This window comes from Chrysemys picta, chromosome 18 (assembly GCF_011386835.1).
Source record: "Chrysemys picta bellii isolate R12L10 chromosome 18, ASM1138683v2, whole genome shotgun sequence".
Classification (NCBI taxonomy): domain Eukaryota; kingdom Metazoa; phylum Chordata; order Testudines; family Emydidae; genus Chrysemys; species Chrysemys picta.
In genome coordinates, this window is record NC_088808.1 from 16,790,061 (window position 1) to 16,806,956 (window position 16,896).

The 16,896-nt window shown below is 42.1% G+C and overlaps 1 protein-coding gene across 13 annotated transcripts in view; it reads right to left on the reverse strand.

The window, feature by feature from the left end:
• Positions 1 to 16,896, reverse strand: part of AK8 (adenylate kinase 8) — a 128,041-nt gene that overhangs the window by 36,175 nt on the left and 74,970 nt on the right. For all 13 annotated transcript variants that reach the window (XM_065571954.1, XM_065571950.1, XM_065571952.1 and 10 more), the window contains one exon: positions 10,868 to 11,009. In XM_065571954.1, the coding sequence (XP_065428026.1) occupies positions 10,868 to 11,009 (142 nt within the window). The remainder of the gene's footprint in view (positions 1 to 10,867; positions 11,010 to 16,896) is intronic.

The following is a 16,896-nucleotide window of genomic DNA, read 5'->3' on the forward strand; positions in this document are numbered from 1 at the left end:
GCATCACTCTTGCCACACTCTTGTCTCCTGCTAAGGTGGCCAAGTCTGCAGGAAGCCAGGGCGAGATGAGGAGTGGAAAAAAAAGATTCCCCTCTGCTATCCAGGCCACAGATATCCACACCTTTCTGGGCAAGGAGCGGCTTCTGCCAGTTAAGGGGTTTGGGTGCAGTTCTCCACACTAAATACAGGTAGAACCCTACCAAATTCACGGCTGTGAAAAACACGTCATGGTCCGTGAAATCTGGTCTCCACCATGAAATCTGGTCTTCTGTGTACTTTTACCTTATACTATACAGATTTCACAGGGAAGACCAGCGTTTCTCAAACTGGAGGGTCCCGACCCAAAAGGAGGTTGCTGGGGGGTTGAAAGGTTATTGTAGGGGGGTCGTGGTATTGCCATCCTTACTTCTGCACTGCCTTCAGACCCGGATGGCCAGAAAGCAGCAGCTGTTGGCCAGGCATCCAGTTCTGAAGGCAGCACCACCACCACCAGCAGTGCAGAAGTAAGGATGGCAATGGGCGGCCAGAGAATGATGGTTGCTGGCCAAGGGCCCAGCTCTGAAGGCAGCAGTACAGAAGTAAGGGTAGCAGTACCATACCATGCCATCCTTACTGCTGCGCTGCTGCTGGCGGTGGCGCTGCCTTCAGAGCTGGACTCCCAGCCAGCAGCTGCCACTCTCCAGCCACCCAGCTCTGAAGGCAGCGCCGCCACCAGCAGCAGCGCAGAAGTAAGGTTGGCAATACCATGACTTCCCTACAATAACCTTATGACGCCCCCACTACTCCCTTTTGGGTCAGGACCCCTATAGTTACAATACCGTGAAATTTCATATTTAAATATCTGAAATCATGAAATTTATGATTTTAAAAATCCTATGACCGTGAAATTGACCACAATCCACTGTGAATTTGGTAGGGCCCTAGATAGGGGATTAGTTGGTGCCAAAAAGTATCCAGCTGAGCTGCCTCTGTGAACGCACGTGGTCTGTTTATCTAAAGGAATGTGACAGCAATGTATACAGTAATATATAAATACGTTACATATATCTGTAACAGGCTGGCGGTGTTTGCTTGAAATATCACGCACAGCAGCTGTTGATCTTGCTGAGAAAAGAATTACGCGGGGTCTGCTGACTCAGTGGGACAGATGCCTCAATCTCTAACACAGATATAAAGGAAGAGGAAGCAGATTTCTAGGAAAAGAGGATCTAGAGTGTGGGCTGAGTACGGAACCCTGGAAGCAGCCAAACTTGGGGAAAGGGTTGTGCTAATCTTTATCATTCTTATTGTTGGTTTTTTTTACTAACGAAGCCAAAGCCCAGTAAAGTGATCTGTTTGGACTTTGTATACTATGTTGGCTGAGTTTATAAACGTAGTTTGGGAAAGGTGCCTGCTCACAATCTCTCTCTCTCTGTATTCCTGATGTTGGTGAAGATTATTATATTGGTTTAAATGTCTTGATCACCAAACTTTTTATTTTTTTTTCCTGTGTTTTTCTTGTGAAAATGAGGAGCAAATCGGAAGAGAAATTATAACATTTACCTCTCAGTCATTCATCGCAGATTTTTGTATATCATCAGTTTAAAAGCATGCCTATTGTAAACACATATAATCCAGCATTTAAATTAGACCCAAGTTTTTAAAAATGCCCTTGTAACACTTTCCATGCCAGAATAATTGGGTCATTATATGGATTCTCGATACAGCTATTTTGGGACTTACCTTTTTCTTCATTAACAAAGCAAGATATTAAGTCATTTACCTTCATTTCCATATCTATGTCAACTACAGAGGGTAGCAAGGAAATGTTGAGAAAAAAAGAATTTGAAGTTCTGATCTTTAACAAAAATATTTCTTCTGATAAAGAAAATGCATCTGTGGAATACATATTCAGTGATAAGTATTCTAGTCCATGTCTGGTAAACTCTCAGATAATGGCAGCATGGTAGGGTCACAGGGATTCTATTAGCTCAATTAACGAGGAGTAAGATAAGGCTAACACCTAGCTCTTCAAACGGCTAAAAAATAGAGCTGGTAGTAATGGAGTTATTAACCTTCGCCAGCCATTGAATTTTGCTGCTGATTCAAACTCCATTTCCTAGTTCAGGCCTCCATTAATAGGCTGTTTATTATCCCTAATCCACATTGGGATCAGCTGCAGAAATATGAAAGCTCCATGTAAAGACCAAATGATAAAAAAAAAAATCCCTGTTTTGCATTCTATTTTTTTTCTTTTGTTCTTAATATATTCCCAGATTCTGTTTTAGGAAATAAGTACAACATTATCCTTGTTCTAAGTTATTGGCATACAGGCCATTATTAATCAGATGAAAAAGAAGTTTAAAAATATTAGATAAAAGTGATTTAATTGGAGATACAGCCACATCCTTTTGAAGTCCAATCAAGAAGCAATATGATCTCCAAAATAAACTCTCTAGTGTCATCTTTAAAGTATTTTCTGAACTGGTAAAGAAACTTTGGGATTTGACAACTGGGAATTTGGTGAAGTATACCATAAACCTCATTCATTTTATTGTTAGCTCCTCCTCTCAACTCACCCAATTCATGTGTCTATTTTGTTCATCTATTGTGTCCTTTCTGGGGCAGGGACTGGGACGGTCAACTTTGTTACTTGTGTAGTACAATGGGGCTCTGATCTTTGATTCAGATAAATAGAATAGCAATATAAATCTCTCTCTGTGTGTATGCGCAGTGTGCCCAGCCATTTGATAGCAGCAGCAGCAGCCAGGTAAAGAGCCAGTAGCCCGCTGTCAAAGTAAGTCAGCTGGCACCCATCAAGGATATGCAACATAGTCTTAAGTTGACCGCATCTACATCATGGGTCATTAAAGAAACCCCATTAGAAGAGATTGGCCACACAATTGCTGTGTCCTGTTCGAAACCAGTTCAGAGATAACCACAGGTGCCTTGACAGGTCAAAACCTGGTGGGCAGATGGTTGGGTTGGTGACAAGACAGTGATTAATGACTGTGGACGCAGACCACTTGTTATGCCAAGCAGATTCCACCGTCATATCCTGTGGTGGCATAAGTGACCATAAAGGTCATTTATCAGCTATCAGTGTAGCAGAACGTTATGTATTGATGGCTTTAACATCATTTCACATTTCTCGGATGTTAAACCTGGCTATGCAACATATGTGCGTTCCAACATATCTGATGCTATTCCACTATCTTCCTCCAGTTTTTATCATGTGATCCAGGTTGGTGGCTTTTGGATTGGCAACATATATGAGTCACCAACTTTGCACTGGGACCTCCCGACACTTGATCATCCAGCAATCCTCATTAGAGATTTCAACAGTCACCACTCTGAGTGGGAGTATGCTGATTTGGATGACGACGGTAAACGGTTGATGAACTGGGAGATTAGCAACTTTGTGTTGATTCACGATGCAAAACAACGTGGCACATTTCTCTCGAAAGAGTACTCACCCGATCTTTGTTGGGTTAGTTCACTAGTTGGCCATCCACAACCAGTGAGTCATATAGTAGTTGATAACTTTCCTCACAGCCAACATAGACAGTCACTCATCCATGTCAGGCTCCAGCTACCCATCGTTCAATCAAGCATCAGCGGAATTTTCGTAAGGCATTTTAGGAAAAGTTTTCCAATGCTTTGGAACGTAGTGTGGTTACCATTCCGTCACATTGTATCCCAGTTGATGAAGCCTACTGCCAATTCCAAGGAGCCATTTACAAAGCCGCATTTTCAGTCATACCATGGGGCTGTCGACCAATTTACACTCCCTGCCTGAGTGCCAATTACCAAGCCTTGCTCAGGAAATTTGAATTATCTGGCAACCCAGACATTGCAGACCATCTGATTGAGTCTCTGGACACTGCCAGGCGCACTCGGGGGAAGGAATTTCTGGTGAAGCTTGACTTCACTTATGCCAGCTGGAATTGCTGGAACCTGATCAGCTGTCTGGGTGCTGCCCAATGACCTCCAGGCCAAAATCACCCACTGGTTAAGCCCAATGAGGTTGCAAGTCATCTACTGCAGGTAGCAAAGGTTCCTCTGGAGAAGCGATTTAGACACAAAGTATATGTCAAATGGGATCATCTTCAATGTCAGAATGTGGGCAGAAGTCAACCAGAACCATTTACAGTAATTGAGTTAGATAAGGCCCTTAACTCCAGCAAACCAGGAACAACAGCAGTGTATGATAACATCTTGCTGGAATTCCTTAAGCACCTTGGACCAATGGTGTCACAGTGGCTCACTAATTTCTATATACGGGTCATTAATGAAAAGAAGCTACCACACACTTGGTGTCAAGCAAAGATTATTACCATTCTCAAGCCGGGCAAGGACCCCCCACAACATGGTGAGTTACCGCCCAATATCCTTCTGTCAGTGTGTTTTAAGGTGTTTGACCAATTGATCTTCCAACAAATTACTCTAGAGTTGGATGATATCTTGCAGATTGAGCAGGCAAGGTTCAGAAAAGGACATAGCACCTGTGATCAAATCTTGGCGTTGACCACCTTTATCGAAAACAGTTTTCAACAAAATCTAAAGACAGGATCAGTCTTCCCGGATTTGACCGCTGCTTATGACATGGTTTGGCACAGAAGTTTTCTGTGTAAACTCTCTGGAGTTGCCCTGTGTTGGGTGGTCGAAGTAGCAGAGCTCTTCCTCCAAAACAAGCAGTTCAGAGTAAACGTGGGTGACCACTGCAGTTCCTGGAAGTGTCAGATTAACGGTCTCCCTCAAGGTTCAGTTCTTTCACCCCTACTGTTCAATGTGTACATCAACGACTTGCCAGAAACACTCTCGCGCAAGTTTACCTATGCCAACAACATCTGCTGCAGCTAGCAAGCTCAGTCCTTCTCAGAAATTGACAAGGTCCTGAATGATGATATGAAGCTCATGGCAGACTATTGTAGTCGATGGCACCTGCAGCTAACTTTTCCAAGATGGTTTCTAATGTATTTCATCTGCATAATGTAAGCGCAAGCCACAATGTTACATATTTTCTTAAATGGCCAACACTTGCAGCACAACCCAAACCTGGGTTACCTCAGCATGACATTGGATAGGTATTTGATGTACCGCAACCACTTTAAGAAGACAGCAGCCAAAGTTAGCATTCAGAACAATTTGCTCGGAAAACTGGCTGGCTCCACCTGGATGCTTAGAATATCAGCCCTTGCCCTCTGCTATTCAGTGGCAGAGTACTGTGCTCCTGTCTGGTGTCACTCATCTCACACGAGCCTGGTTGATGCAGAACTTAACGAAACTATGCACATTGTTACCGGGACTTTACATGCAACTTGTTGCCATGGCTGCCAATACTTAGTAACACAGCAACGCCCCATATTTGCCATGAGGGGGCTTCCATCATGCTCCTGGCCAATATCTGTGAGAACAGCAACTTGCCTCTGTACTCAGACCTCTTCAACCACCTGCCAGTTTGCCTGTTTATTCGAGAGGCCCTTTATGGACACTTCTATAAATAACAATAATTAACTCCAGCAACTTGAACTCCTGAGGAACTGTCCTTTGACAAAGGCTACTATGGTCAACAAACAAGGTTGTCTGTGCTTTTGCTGCCTGTGAGTAGACTACAGTACTGTATAGTTACATAATTTTTTTACAAGAATATGTGGGTCTCTGATAACTTTTTAAAACAAACATGTTTGAAAGAGAACAATCAACTCTTGTGCATGAATGTTGCTGATCTATTAGGGCAGGTTTGTTTACTCCTTGGCACACCTTATGATTACAGAATTTTAAAGATGTGAATCCAATACTGTGCTTTTAAGTTACGTTTTTGATGGTCTTCTTCAGGTTCCCTAGAAGATCCAGATTCTCTCTTGAATGCTCTGGATATGACAGATAGGAAAACCTGTTTGAGCTTTCTTCCTGTCCAAGATACCACATCACAGAACTAGTGAGAAGGTAGAGAATGCTAGCGAAGGAGGTTGTATGTTGAATCAAATGATCTTGGTGGTGGAAGCATGAGAAAGAGAGAGACTGTATCAAGGCACACACATTCTCAGCCACTTTAACAAACTGCCAACATAAACCAGACCACAGGATCACCAGTGGTAGAAAGTCCACCAGAGGGAGGATGCGGTGGCACAAGGTGATCACAACCTCCTTTCTCTCAGGGACTTACAAAGAGCTAGAGCTCACAAAAAGTGAGCAGCCCAGACTAGGGAGCTGGGCATGGCCAGGGAATCTAGGAGCTGCAGGATTTAGAGCATTCCTACACCTGGCTTGGCCTGCATGCTTCCTACAGAATCCACAGCAGAAATGAAAGGGAAGCCACATCTTTAATGAAGGATGCTAACATGCCAATAGGAACTGTAGCAGGAGTCATGTTTTAGCATAAAAATAGCATGGCGTTTAATGCAGAAAATTTGTTTCCTCTTGCTCAGATCAATCAAATGGATTATGGATTATACTCAAACTTAAATAAATAAAAACAGACATTTTTGGATTGAGTCCATGCATGGAAAGATATAGTCTAAAAATAAATTATTAGGAAAGTTATGAATGGTAGAATACAGGGGTTTTGACTTACCACCTCAATATTTACAGTATGATCAATAACAATAAGGTAACAAAAAGAGGGGTTGTTTTTACCAGCTTTGAAGGGTGGGGGAAAAGGCATTGATAACAGGCATATAATACAGGCTTATCGGGTCTTGAGCTAAAGGGTCTTATGCTACTTCTTTTTGAGTCCATACACACTGAATCAATATACGATATTCATGACGCAAAGCAATTTTTCAGTGCACCTTCAGTGAAACGGGAAGTTCTATTCCTTAGCAAGCACAGACAAATGTGCTCTCATACACTCAGTTGATGTGACTGTGATCACTGTCATTATATTTAGAATTGACTGAGACAAGCTGTGCACCAGTTGGGAGCTGAAGTTAATAACAGGAGATATAGAACAGTAATTGAACTTTATTTCAGCTGTAAGTTCGGCAAAGAGTTGTAGCTCTGATTTACTCAATGTGTACTTTTGTAGAAAATCCAAACTTGATATTTTCATTTGGCCTGTGGTTTTCTCTAGATTGTTTGGAGAACAATCCCCCCCCCCCCAGACCTAGTTCATAGAGGTTTTACTGTATCTTAGAAACATCCAGAGTTGTACAATCTACTTTCTATTTTAGCTCGAGTAATAAAAGAACAAGAGCTAGAACTGACATTTGCACCTGCTTTGATAAAGGACTACACTGAACCCTTAACACCAGCAGTCCTGAGCATCTGATGCTAACCTGTAACTATATCTGGACTCTCATTTACTGCAGACTCTAAGGGGTTAACAGTCTTCCTTTACCAGGAGGCTGAGAGACCACTAATAGATTCAGCTTCTTATTTGCCCTAAAGGCTGCCACAGTTCAACACGATTAGGATCCTGTCCACTTAAGCTATAACTGCATCATAAGGAGGAATGTAGAAGGCAACGCATGTGTTCTCCGAGTACAGAAAGACTGGTGCTACAGGAGGACATTTCTGTCTGATAGAATACAGGTTTCCCTGCACCAGTCTGCAGGCTAGTCTTGCTCTATGGTAAATACTAATTTTTTAAAAAAATCTAATACCTTAGATTTGCAATGTGAAAATGAATGATTTCCCTCCTTGTTCTAGGGCAGTTCTTTGGATGCAGTGGCTGATGCTGTATGCACTTTTTTTATTATTACATTTTAACAAACTTTATAGCCCATTTTGTTTGTTTTCAAATAACTTTATTTTCTTTCTTTTTTTCCATCAATTACTAGGTTTGTTTCTCTTTCCATAAGATGGAGGAGTCAGGAGACTGATGCCGCTCAATGGTGTATAATTTAGTATTATGTGCACTAGGTTTATGTGGTGGGAGTCTGATAAAACATAGTATTTGAACACTAACCATTTATTAGCTCTAAGGAACAGATTTACGACTTGACAACCAGACAATAACTCTGTTTTCTGATCAGCCAAAGAGGTCTACTTTGAGTTCAAAACACAGAGTAACATACCCTTTCACAAATAATTTTGTTTACTGATGTGACTAGATTTTAATAATAAACTTGATATATATGTAAATTTATTTTAATTTAATTTCATCTACAGAGCCCTCCTAAAATGAGACTTTGTAGGTTGTTTTGTGTCTGATTTATAGATTTCTGCATTCTATTCCCAGATTGATTTCAAGGCTATAATTCTATCCGGATTTTCTACTGATGTCAAAAACACCACCACTGCAGATAGTGTTTTATAACTAGCATCACAAGAGAAACTAAATTACAGCCCTTCTATTGCGTGCTGCTATATGTCCTTTGTTTATAATCTCTCTTTCTCTCTGTATATACCTGGTACTTCAGTTTCATGGAAAAAAATCAACTCCAAAATCAATCAGGTTAGCATGATATCTGTTTTTGTCCCTTACTTCAACCCTTGTATAAAACAGTAAAAGGCCAAAGTCTGTACTGAAATACATACATGCAGCTTCTATTAAAGCCGATGGGAGTTGAGTGCATGGATCAGAGTGGAATTTTCATATCTAAGCCTTTATACACCAGCCACTGTTATGTGCATTATTAGGCCCTGATTCTGCAAACATGCACAGTGAATTAAATGGGAATATTCACATGCATACATCTACTTATAAGTAGGGCTCTGTGTCTGTCATGGAGATCGCGGAAGTCATGGATTCCGTGACTTTCCACTACCTCCGTGACTTCTGCAGCAGTCAGCGTGACTGACTCCAGGGCTGCCCAAGCAGCTGGCCCAGGCAGCCCCGGGGACAGCCACACCAACTGCTGCTGGAAGATGCTGCTGGAGTGGCCCCGGGACAGCGGTCGGGGGGGTGGCTGGAGCAGCATCAGGGGGCGGACCCAGGCAGCTGGCCCTGGGGACCGCCCGAGCAGTGGCCTGTGCAGTTGGCCCCAAGGTCCAGCTGAGTAGTGGTCCTGGGGGCGACAGGAGCAGTGGCAGGTGGGCAGCCCCGGGGTCAGCCGTAGCAGCTGCTGCTCGGTGGCCTCCAGCAGTTGGTGATGCTGGCCACCAAACCCCCCCCCCCCCCGAGCAGCAGCCGCCCTGGCCCCCCCAAAGCGGAGCCCTCCCTCCCCCGGCCCCCAAGAGCAGTACTACCCCCCACCCCACCTACCAGCTAAGATTTAGTCAGGGGTATATAGTACAAGCCATGGACAGGTCACAGCCCGTGAATTTTTGTTTCTTGCCCATGACCTGTCCATGACTTTTACTAAAAATACTCAGGATTAAATTGTAGCCTTACTTATGGTCATGTATACAGACTCAGTCCCTTAATTGTTTTTGTTTATGAATGCACCTTCCAGGAAATGCTATTATTTAACCTAATCTGACACAGGTTTAAGCATCTTCTCCTCTTTATCTCAAATCATCAGGAAACTGGTTTCTCTTTAAAAATATTTGTTTTCAATAATTTTTCTATACCAAAGACTTTATATGAAAACAACACACTCCCTTCTCTTTCCTTGCCACATCCACAATACCTCCTCTCCCAACTCAATCCTACCCTTTCACCTCCTTCCACTGTAGCCTTGGATAGCAGCCATATGGAAAAACAGCTGGGGGAAGGAGAGATTTTGCCAGTTTCGTGTTGTGTTAAACATTTTTGCATGTGAATTTCCTTTTTCAAGGTTAGCTCTGGAAGTGTAGGAGCTAAGAATTTCTAACGTGCTTTTATGATGGCCACCATCTTGGTCAATACCGAAGTACTGGAACCATGGACCTCCTGAGGTGAAAGCAGGAATCTTAACAGCTCGAACTGAATAGCCAGGAACTCTAGCTGAGAGCTGGAACAGACTCCCATCCTTTGTGGACCAGGCCCAGAGAGTGCCATATATTATTTTCCCAAGAGGTTATAACAGTTCTTTTATGATGTTTGAGTAGTTTCTGCCCCAAGAACTCATGTCCCTTATGCTATGTTCCTGAACATTATTTTAATAACCTAAAATCAAATACAAACATCACATTGTCTTTCATTATTCCACATAAAACAAAAAGACACTGATCTCACAGTGAGGTCCCAGCCATACTAATATAATTCTAGGAGATCACACTTACACAGATGTAAGCAGCTGCAATTTACATCCAGCTCTAACAAAATAAACGCCCTGCATATAGTCCAAATTTAACCCCTTCTTGGGGTCTGGCTTGAATGATAAACCATCACAAAACAAATCTCAACCTCAGCTAGCTCCCCAAGTTTGGCTGTCCCCAGGGTTTCCCTGTAGGACATCTCTGTTCTAGCCTCTCTCTCTCTAACAGAGAAGCTCCAAACCCTTTTTATAACTCTGGCTGGAGTTAACAACATTCATCTGTCACTAAGATTCCACAGTAATTATCCTGCATCTTTATGCAGGGTTCAAGCACCTGTCTTTGGGATGACTCAAAAGGGGAGCCCTCATTCCTGTACAAAGTCCTAGGGTCTGTTATAATGAGCATAATAGCCAGACTCTGTGGTTTAAAGTTCTCAAAGTAATAATGACGCACCTAGTTCTAAGTATAAGTATCTTCTCTAAACTTGCAGGGTGGGATTTTCTGAAGCCCTCATCATTGGCCTAACTCTGCTCCCACTGAAATCAATGGTAAAACTCCTCCTATTGACTTCAGTGGGACCTGAGTTCTTTTGAAAATCCTTCCCTTAGACTCCTGGCTCAATCAAAAAAGTGGATCATCTAAAGGAGCGTTTACCCATACAAAAACTGACTCTTCAATGAGCCAAGAAAAAACGGATAAAAGGAATCAAATGCGTCTATGAGAATCAGACTTTTTTCTCTCTCATATTTGTTTAAGGTAGGTAAGAACAACAAATAAACAAGAACACATATTGTTTATATGTTGTTTTTTAAAGTCTTACCTGTTTGGAATAATTCCTGCTCTTTCCATCTGTTCTGCCTGATCCAAATCTTTTGGGAAACCATGTAGCACCCAACCGTCAGTCATGCAGTCTAATCTGTTGAGACGATCTGCCAGTAACTTTAAAACGATGTTGTCTGGGACTGGAGAGGATTAAAAAAAAAAAAAAAACACCACTTATTTTGTTTGTCAAATCTCAGCGCTAAGCACACAGCAGAATGCTTCTTGTTAGCCTATGAAGTGAATTTAGATACAAAAAAGTTATTAATGTTTGAAAGCTGTAAGCTTTTGAGTAGGGACAATCATTTACTGTGTGTGTACAGTGCCACAATGGGGCTTCAAACTTGTTGAGGGCTTCAGGACAATCACAATCTAAATAATAAATACTGCCTACATAAGCATGCAGAGTAATTTTTCTTATAAACAGTTAGCTATGGATATCTAGATTATCCATATTTTAGCTTTCTACTGTGTGACATGACCACATAAGACCTGCATAGGCAATGATGTAAATTGGATTAAATACCTACTTTGTAAAAATAGTATTTGAACATATTTAACATAGCAGATCATAGTGGCTCCTCTACAGCAGTGCCTAGTGTATATTCTGGCCTTAAGCTTTCCTGTAAAAATAATTATTATTTTCTAGTCTTTGACCGAAAGATAAATTTCCAAATGTGATACAACTGTAAACTGTTGCAGTGTTGTCTTCCTCAGCTTGCAGAGTTCTAGCGCCTCTGTTGCTGTTTTTGTTTACAAGGCTCTGATTGTTAAATAACAGCAGTTGTGAACCCAAAGTAAACCTTCGTTTTAATTTTATAGGACAGAGGAGAATGGAGGGATGGCTCAGTTTTCACTATACCCTTCATAATCTAAACTACTTCAATCAAGATACTCCATTACCATTGCTTATTCCTACTGATTTATTGAAGAATTAAATTAGTGGGCTGAACAAGGACTATTGCCAAACTTCCAAGGGCTGATCTGATGTATTAGGTTTAGAAGCAAATAACCCAACTAGCCCCATGAAAGTGGTTAGGGAGGGGAGCATGATCAGAAACACCTATTAGGAGTCATTTCATGGGCAAACATCTAAAACAATTTTTAAAAAGCAGAGACAGTGCCTCCTCTTGTATTTGCACAGTGTCTAGTGCATTAGGGGTGGCTCCTATCGGAAACAAAGAAGAATAATGGATTGCCACATAAATCCATAACATGGAACATAGATATTTTATTATTCATCCTGCCATAGCATTTGCATACAACAGTACAGTGGGAAGTTTTCATACCAGAGTATGTGTTTCAGATCTGTAATGCTGGGACTCACCTTTGCAGCAAATGGACAGGTGCACACCTGTATTTCAGTTGGGTACGTTACCATTGACACGATAATATCAAAAGTGCTGGGTACTGCAGGACACACTGAATAGTCCCTGTTTCTAGCAATTTTTAAAGAACGGAATCTCCATTGCATCCCACTTTCTATTCCCAAAACTTCAACATCATCCACAAGGGAAAAATCCATTCAGTCCCAGTTGTTGGGAAGTCTTGTTTCTATTGACTCTTGTAAATCTATGATAGCTGCCACTCCATTTCCAGCACCAGTACATGCTGATTCTCTCATTTTTCAGAGTCTTCAACCCTCAGCCATGAAATTCACCACTTTTCCTTTTGGAATTGAATCATTGAGTTTACAGAATTGCTCTCAGGCTTCAATGTACCAGCAAAAATGAAAGAAAACCACAGGGAATTAATTAGAAAACTGATTAGTGTATTAATTGAGGATACGCACTTCACACTAACAAGTTAAGGATAGTACTCTTCTCTAAAAAGCATCTGCTAAAAGAAAACTGCAATGGAATATAATATTTTCCAGTCACCTGATCCCATGTAAAATGACAAAAATCACAAGAGGTACTTCTGTAAAATGCCAGAATGAAGAAAGCAGCCGCCATATTGTCAGACTGACGATATATATAACAAGAGGACGATCAGAGCTGCATCCAGAGACACAAGGAATAGACACTGGTTGGCTTTTTTGGGGGGGAGGAAATAAAGGTAAATTCTTTATTTTTTCCAGGAGTTTTACAGATTAACACAAAACTGAAAAAGCCCAGGACAAAAATTAAGAAATCAGCTAAAGAGAAGCGATGGAAATTTCCTCCTGTTCCCTGCATCTCTGGCTCGAGGACTGGACTTTGTCTTGATATTCATGACGCCTGCAGTAATCATCTTCAAAATGGGTTTACACAGATGCCCAATTCATATCAATGGAAATTTTTAAAGATTCCTTAAAATGTTTCACCACTACTTCATAAAGGAATTAAGTCATACTGTATCACTCTTCATGAGAGCCCCATTACTGATGTAGAACACCCTTTCATGCAGGATTCCAGAGGCGGCAGCTGGCAAGCGCTGTCGCTGGCTCCAATAAGGTGACTAGGGAAAAAGAGGGAGCAGCATAAGGCCTGGGAGATGGTACAGAGGAACAGGCTGGTACACAGCATCCCCAGCCCTCCAGCAGATCTCAGGGATCCTCAGATTTAAGGTGCCAAGTCTTTGCTTCTTGCATAGTGGGAGGGAAAATCCCCAAGCCCTAAAGCAAAAATCCAAAAGAAACTGTGAAGGGAACATTGTGGAATTATTCCTGGCCCTGGCCACCTTCCGCAAGTCTTTAATTTGAGCGAATGATCAGATTCCAATTCTTAGGTGATGGTTTCTTTTGGCCAGAGTGTAGCAGCCATAAGATAAAAAGGGAAAATTCTACTGTAGGGTGAACCAACAATCCATCAGTTAATGGTGGGACTTTTGTGCAATGTACTAGACATATCTGCAATGATAAAGAATATATCAAGTATATCGTGAAACATTGCTAATTTCAATGCCGTGTCACTAGATAACAGCAATACAAATGGATAGCCATGAATCACTTTATATATTCAGTACAGTACATATGTACATAAACACACCCCAGTATATATGTTTACATGTTTTCTTGTGTCTCTAAGTTTGATGGTGAGAAATGAAGCATAAAGAAGTCAGACAGCAGGCTCTACTCCTGATTAGAAAACATAACTATCACTTTTATACATTAGGGGAAGATAGCTTATGGGCTGTTCAACGGCATTACAAAGTACATCAGCCACCCTTGAACACAAATGGTCACAGTTAAGGCACCTGCTTTAAAACTGTAACATCCTTGGCAGACAAAAAAAAAAAAAAAGAAAGAAAAAGAAATCCATATTATTCTTACTTCCCTGTGGTACAAACAGAGTAGTAGATAATGAAGAACTGTGGGGTATGGAATTCCTTTTCACTCATGTGGAACTCTCTGGTGATTGCGAGGGAAATTACTAACCTGTAATTGGAGTGATACACAGTCTCTAGATAACTAGCCTTGGATCCGCTGGCCTCAAGCGTATGACCAAGAGCGCTTGCTAGCAAAGTAGAATTTAGAGCCGTTCTGATGAGGCAGTCAATCTACATGCTTTAGGGGGATTATGAAGCACATGAGCTTTGAATAATCTTTTTTTTCCCCCAACCTAAACTTGTGTGAGTTTCCAACTCTGTCTCTGAGAATTGGGCGAATGCGGCTCTAGAGAGGTTTCTTATCTTTACAGAAGTTCAAATATACGAGACTTTTAGAGATTTCCACTTGTGGAGATTGTTAGCCAAGAAGGATGTCCCTATTAAGTATCGTGGAAACATATCTCCATTAGCTAGTGAGATCAAGACACAGAGATGAAGTTCAGCCACTAGCACAGAATCTGCAAGGCAGCAGAATCACAATGATGTCTCTACACTGGGACAGGGGTAAGTAGCTGTGGAAAAGGAACCAAGGGTGCTCCATAATCTGTATACGTGGCAGAGCTGGGCTGGCCCCACACAGAAGTGCAAAGATCAAGAATTTATACTGATCCTGAAGAAAGAATAGAGGAATATCCCTAATATCTTCCAACAAAGCATATGTAGAAGATCTCCAGCAATGGCTGGAAGTTGAAGCTAGACAAACTCAGACTGGAAATAAAGCATACATTTTTGAGAGAGAGAGAGTAATTAACCATTGAAACAACTTACTATGGGTCGTGGTGGATTCTCCATCACTGGCCATTTAAAAATCAAGATTGGATTTTTTTTTCTAAAAGATCTGCTCTAGGAATTATTTGGGGGAAGGTCTTTGGTCTGTGTTACCCAGGAGGTCACACTAGATGATCACAGTGGTCCCTTCTGGCCTTGGAACCTATGAATATGGTGATATGTATGATAAGTACCAATGGGAGTCCCTCATCTCGGAACCATACATTGCATTATCTGCATTATCCTGTGATGTTTAGCTAAGGAAGTATGCTCTTTGCTTTGCTGTGCATTCCCGCCAAATCAGGATCAATGCTTCATGCCAGAAAACTTAGCATGTCTCCATTATCTCACAGTCATTGACACAGAGGACACATGACCTGTGTCATACAGCTGAACTCCTTGAATTAGACATAAAGACTGAATCAGCCTCTTGACCTAACAGGTGATCCAATCAATTGAAGGATGAGGCATGTTGGCAGGGTGGTGTGGGTAAAGTGTGAACTGCTGCTCTTTGTGCTGTAACCATTCTGTGAATAACAAGAGAACTTCAGTCTCTAGGATAGTCAATCAGCACTTTTCATGAGTACTAGTTTTCAGACATTAGAGTACAGCGCAGACACTCATGATCAGAACATAATATAGAAAGTTTAATGCATGTCACCACATACACTTGCAGCAGTCTGCTATAAAGTAGCCAAAACAGTAGGAAAAGTTGATGGGTATACAAGGGAAGTCATGAGCCTGCCATTCATCCCAAAGGACTGCAGACTTTCCCACAAAGTCCCCACTGATGAAACTCCTCGGAACGTGGCCTATAAGCTTGCTCCCTTCACACACAAAAAGAGAACAGAAGTGCGGATCAGTTAACAAAATTTTATCTTTATTGGCTGCTAAAGGTAAAAGGAGGGAGGGATAGTTCAGTGGTTTGAGCATTGGCCTGCTAAACCCAGGGTTGTGCATTCAATCCTTGAGGGGGCCATTTAGGGATCTGGGGCAAAAATCTGTCTGGGGATTGGTCCTGCTTTGAGCAGGGGGTTGGACTAGATGACCTCCTGGGGTCCCTTCCAAACCTGATATTCTATGATAGCAAAGAAGAAGGGGTACATTAAGGACAGAAAGAACAGGAGTACTTGTGGCACCTTAGAGACTAACAAATTTATTTCAGCATAAGCTTTCATGGGGTACAGCTCACTTCTTCAGATGCATAGAGTGGAACACACAGACAGAGGCACCGAGGTTCAGTAGAGGCTGTGCAAGTGAAGTTGTGGTGGAAGGTTTCTCTCATGAAGACCTACAGAGGAGCAGTGCAATCAAGCATTTCTCATGCACATCAGGAAGGAAGGAAATATATTACTTGGGAGGCTGCATTCAAGTGCTAACCCTCTATGCATTCAAGTTCAAGTGCTTCTTCAGAGATACAGTAAACTTTATTAAATCACCTTGCCAGTCAGCTCCAGAGTGAAACACTAGAGCAGTAGTTCTCAACTCAACTCAACTAGCTGTGTGCTAGAGGCCGTTGGGTTGCCTGGCACGGCAGGGTCCGGGGCCAGGGCTGTCAGCCAGCCCTGCACAGCGGGATCTGGGGCCCCTGCCACCCGGCCCGCCACCCATGGTTCCACTCATGGCCCCACTCTGTGGAGGGGTCTCTGGGTGGGAGGCGCTGGGCATAGAGGTCTGTGAGGTTCAGGGGGGACAGGGACACTGTGGTTCTCAACCTGCAGCCCAGGTAACACATTGTGGGCCACAATGATAAATAGGTTGAAAACCACTGCATTAGAGGGTGCGCATAAGCCAAGACTCTGGATCCACAAAGGATACTTTTGTAGAACTGGTAAAATTCACATGTTCCAAGCTGAACACCTCATATTTCAAATGATACCTCCCCAATATCTTTTCCTTTAAAACGCAATGTTGAAAGATACTGACTCACTTCTCCAAACCTACAACTCATTG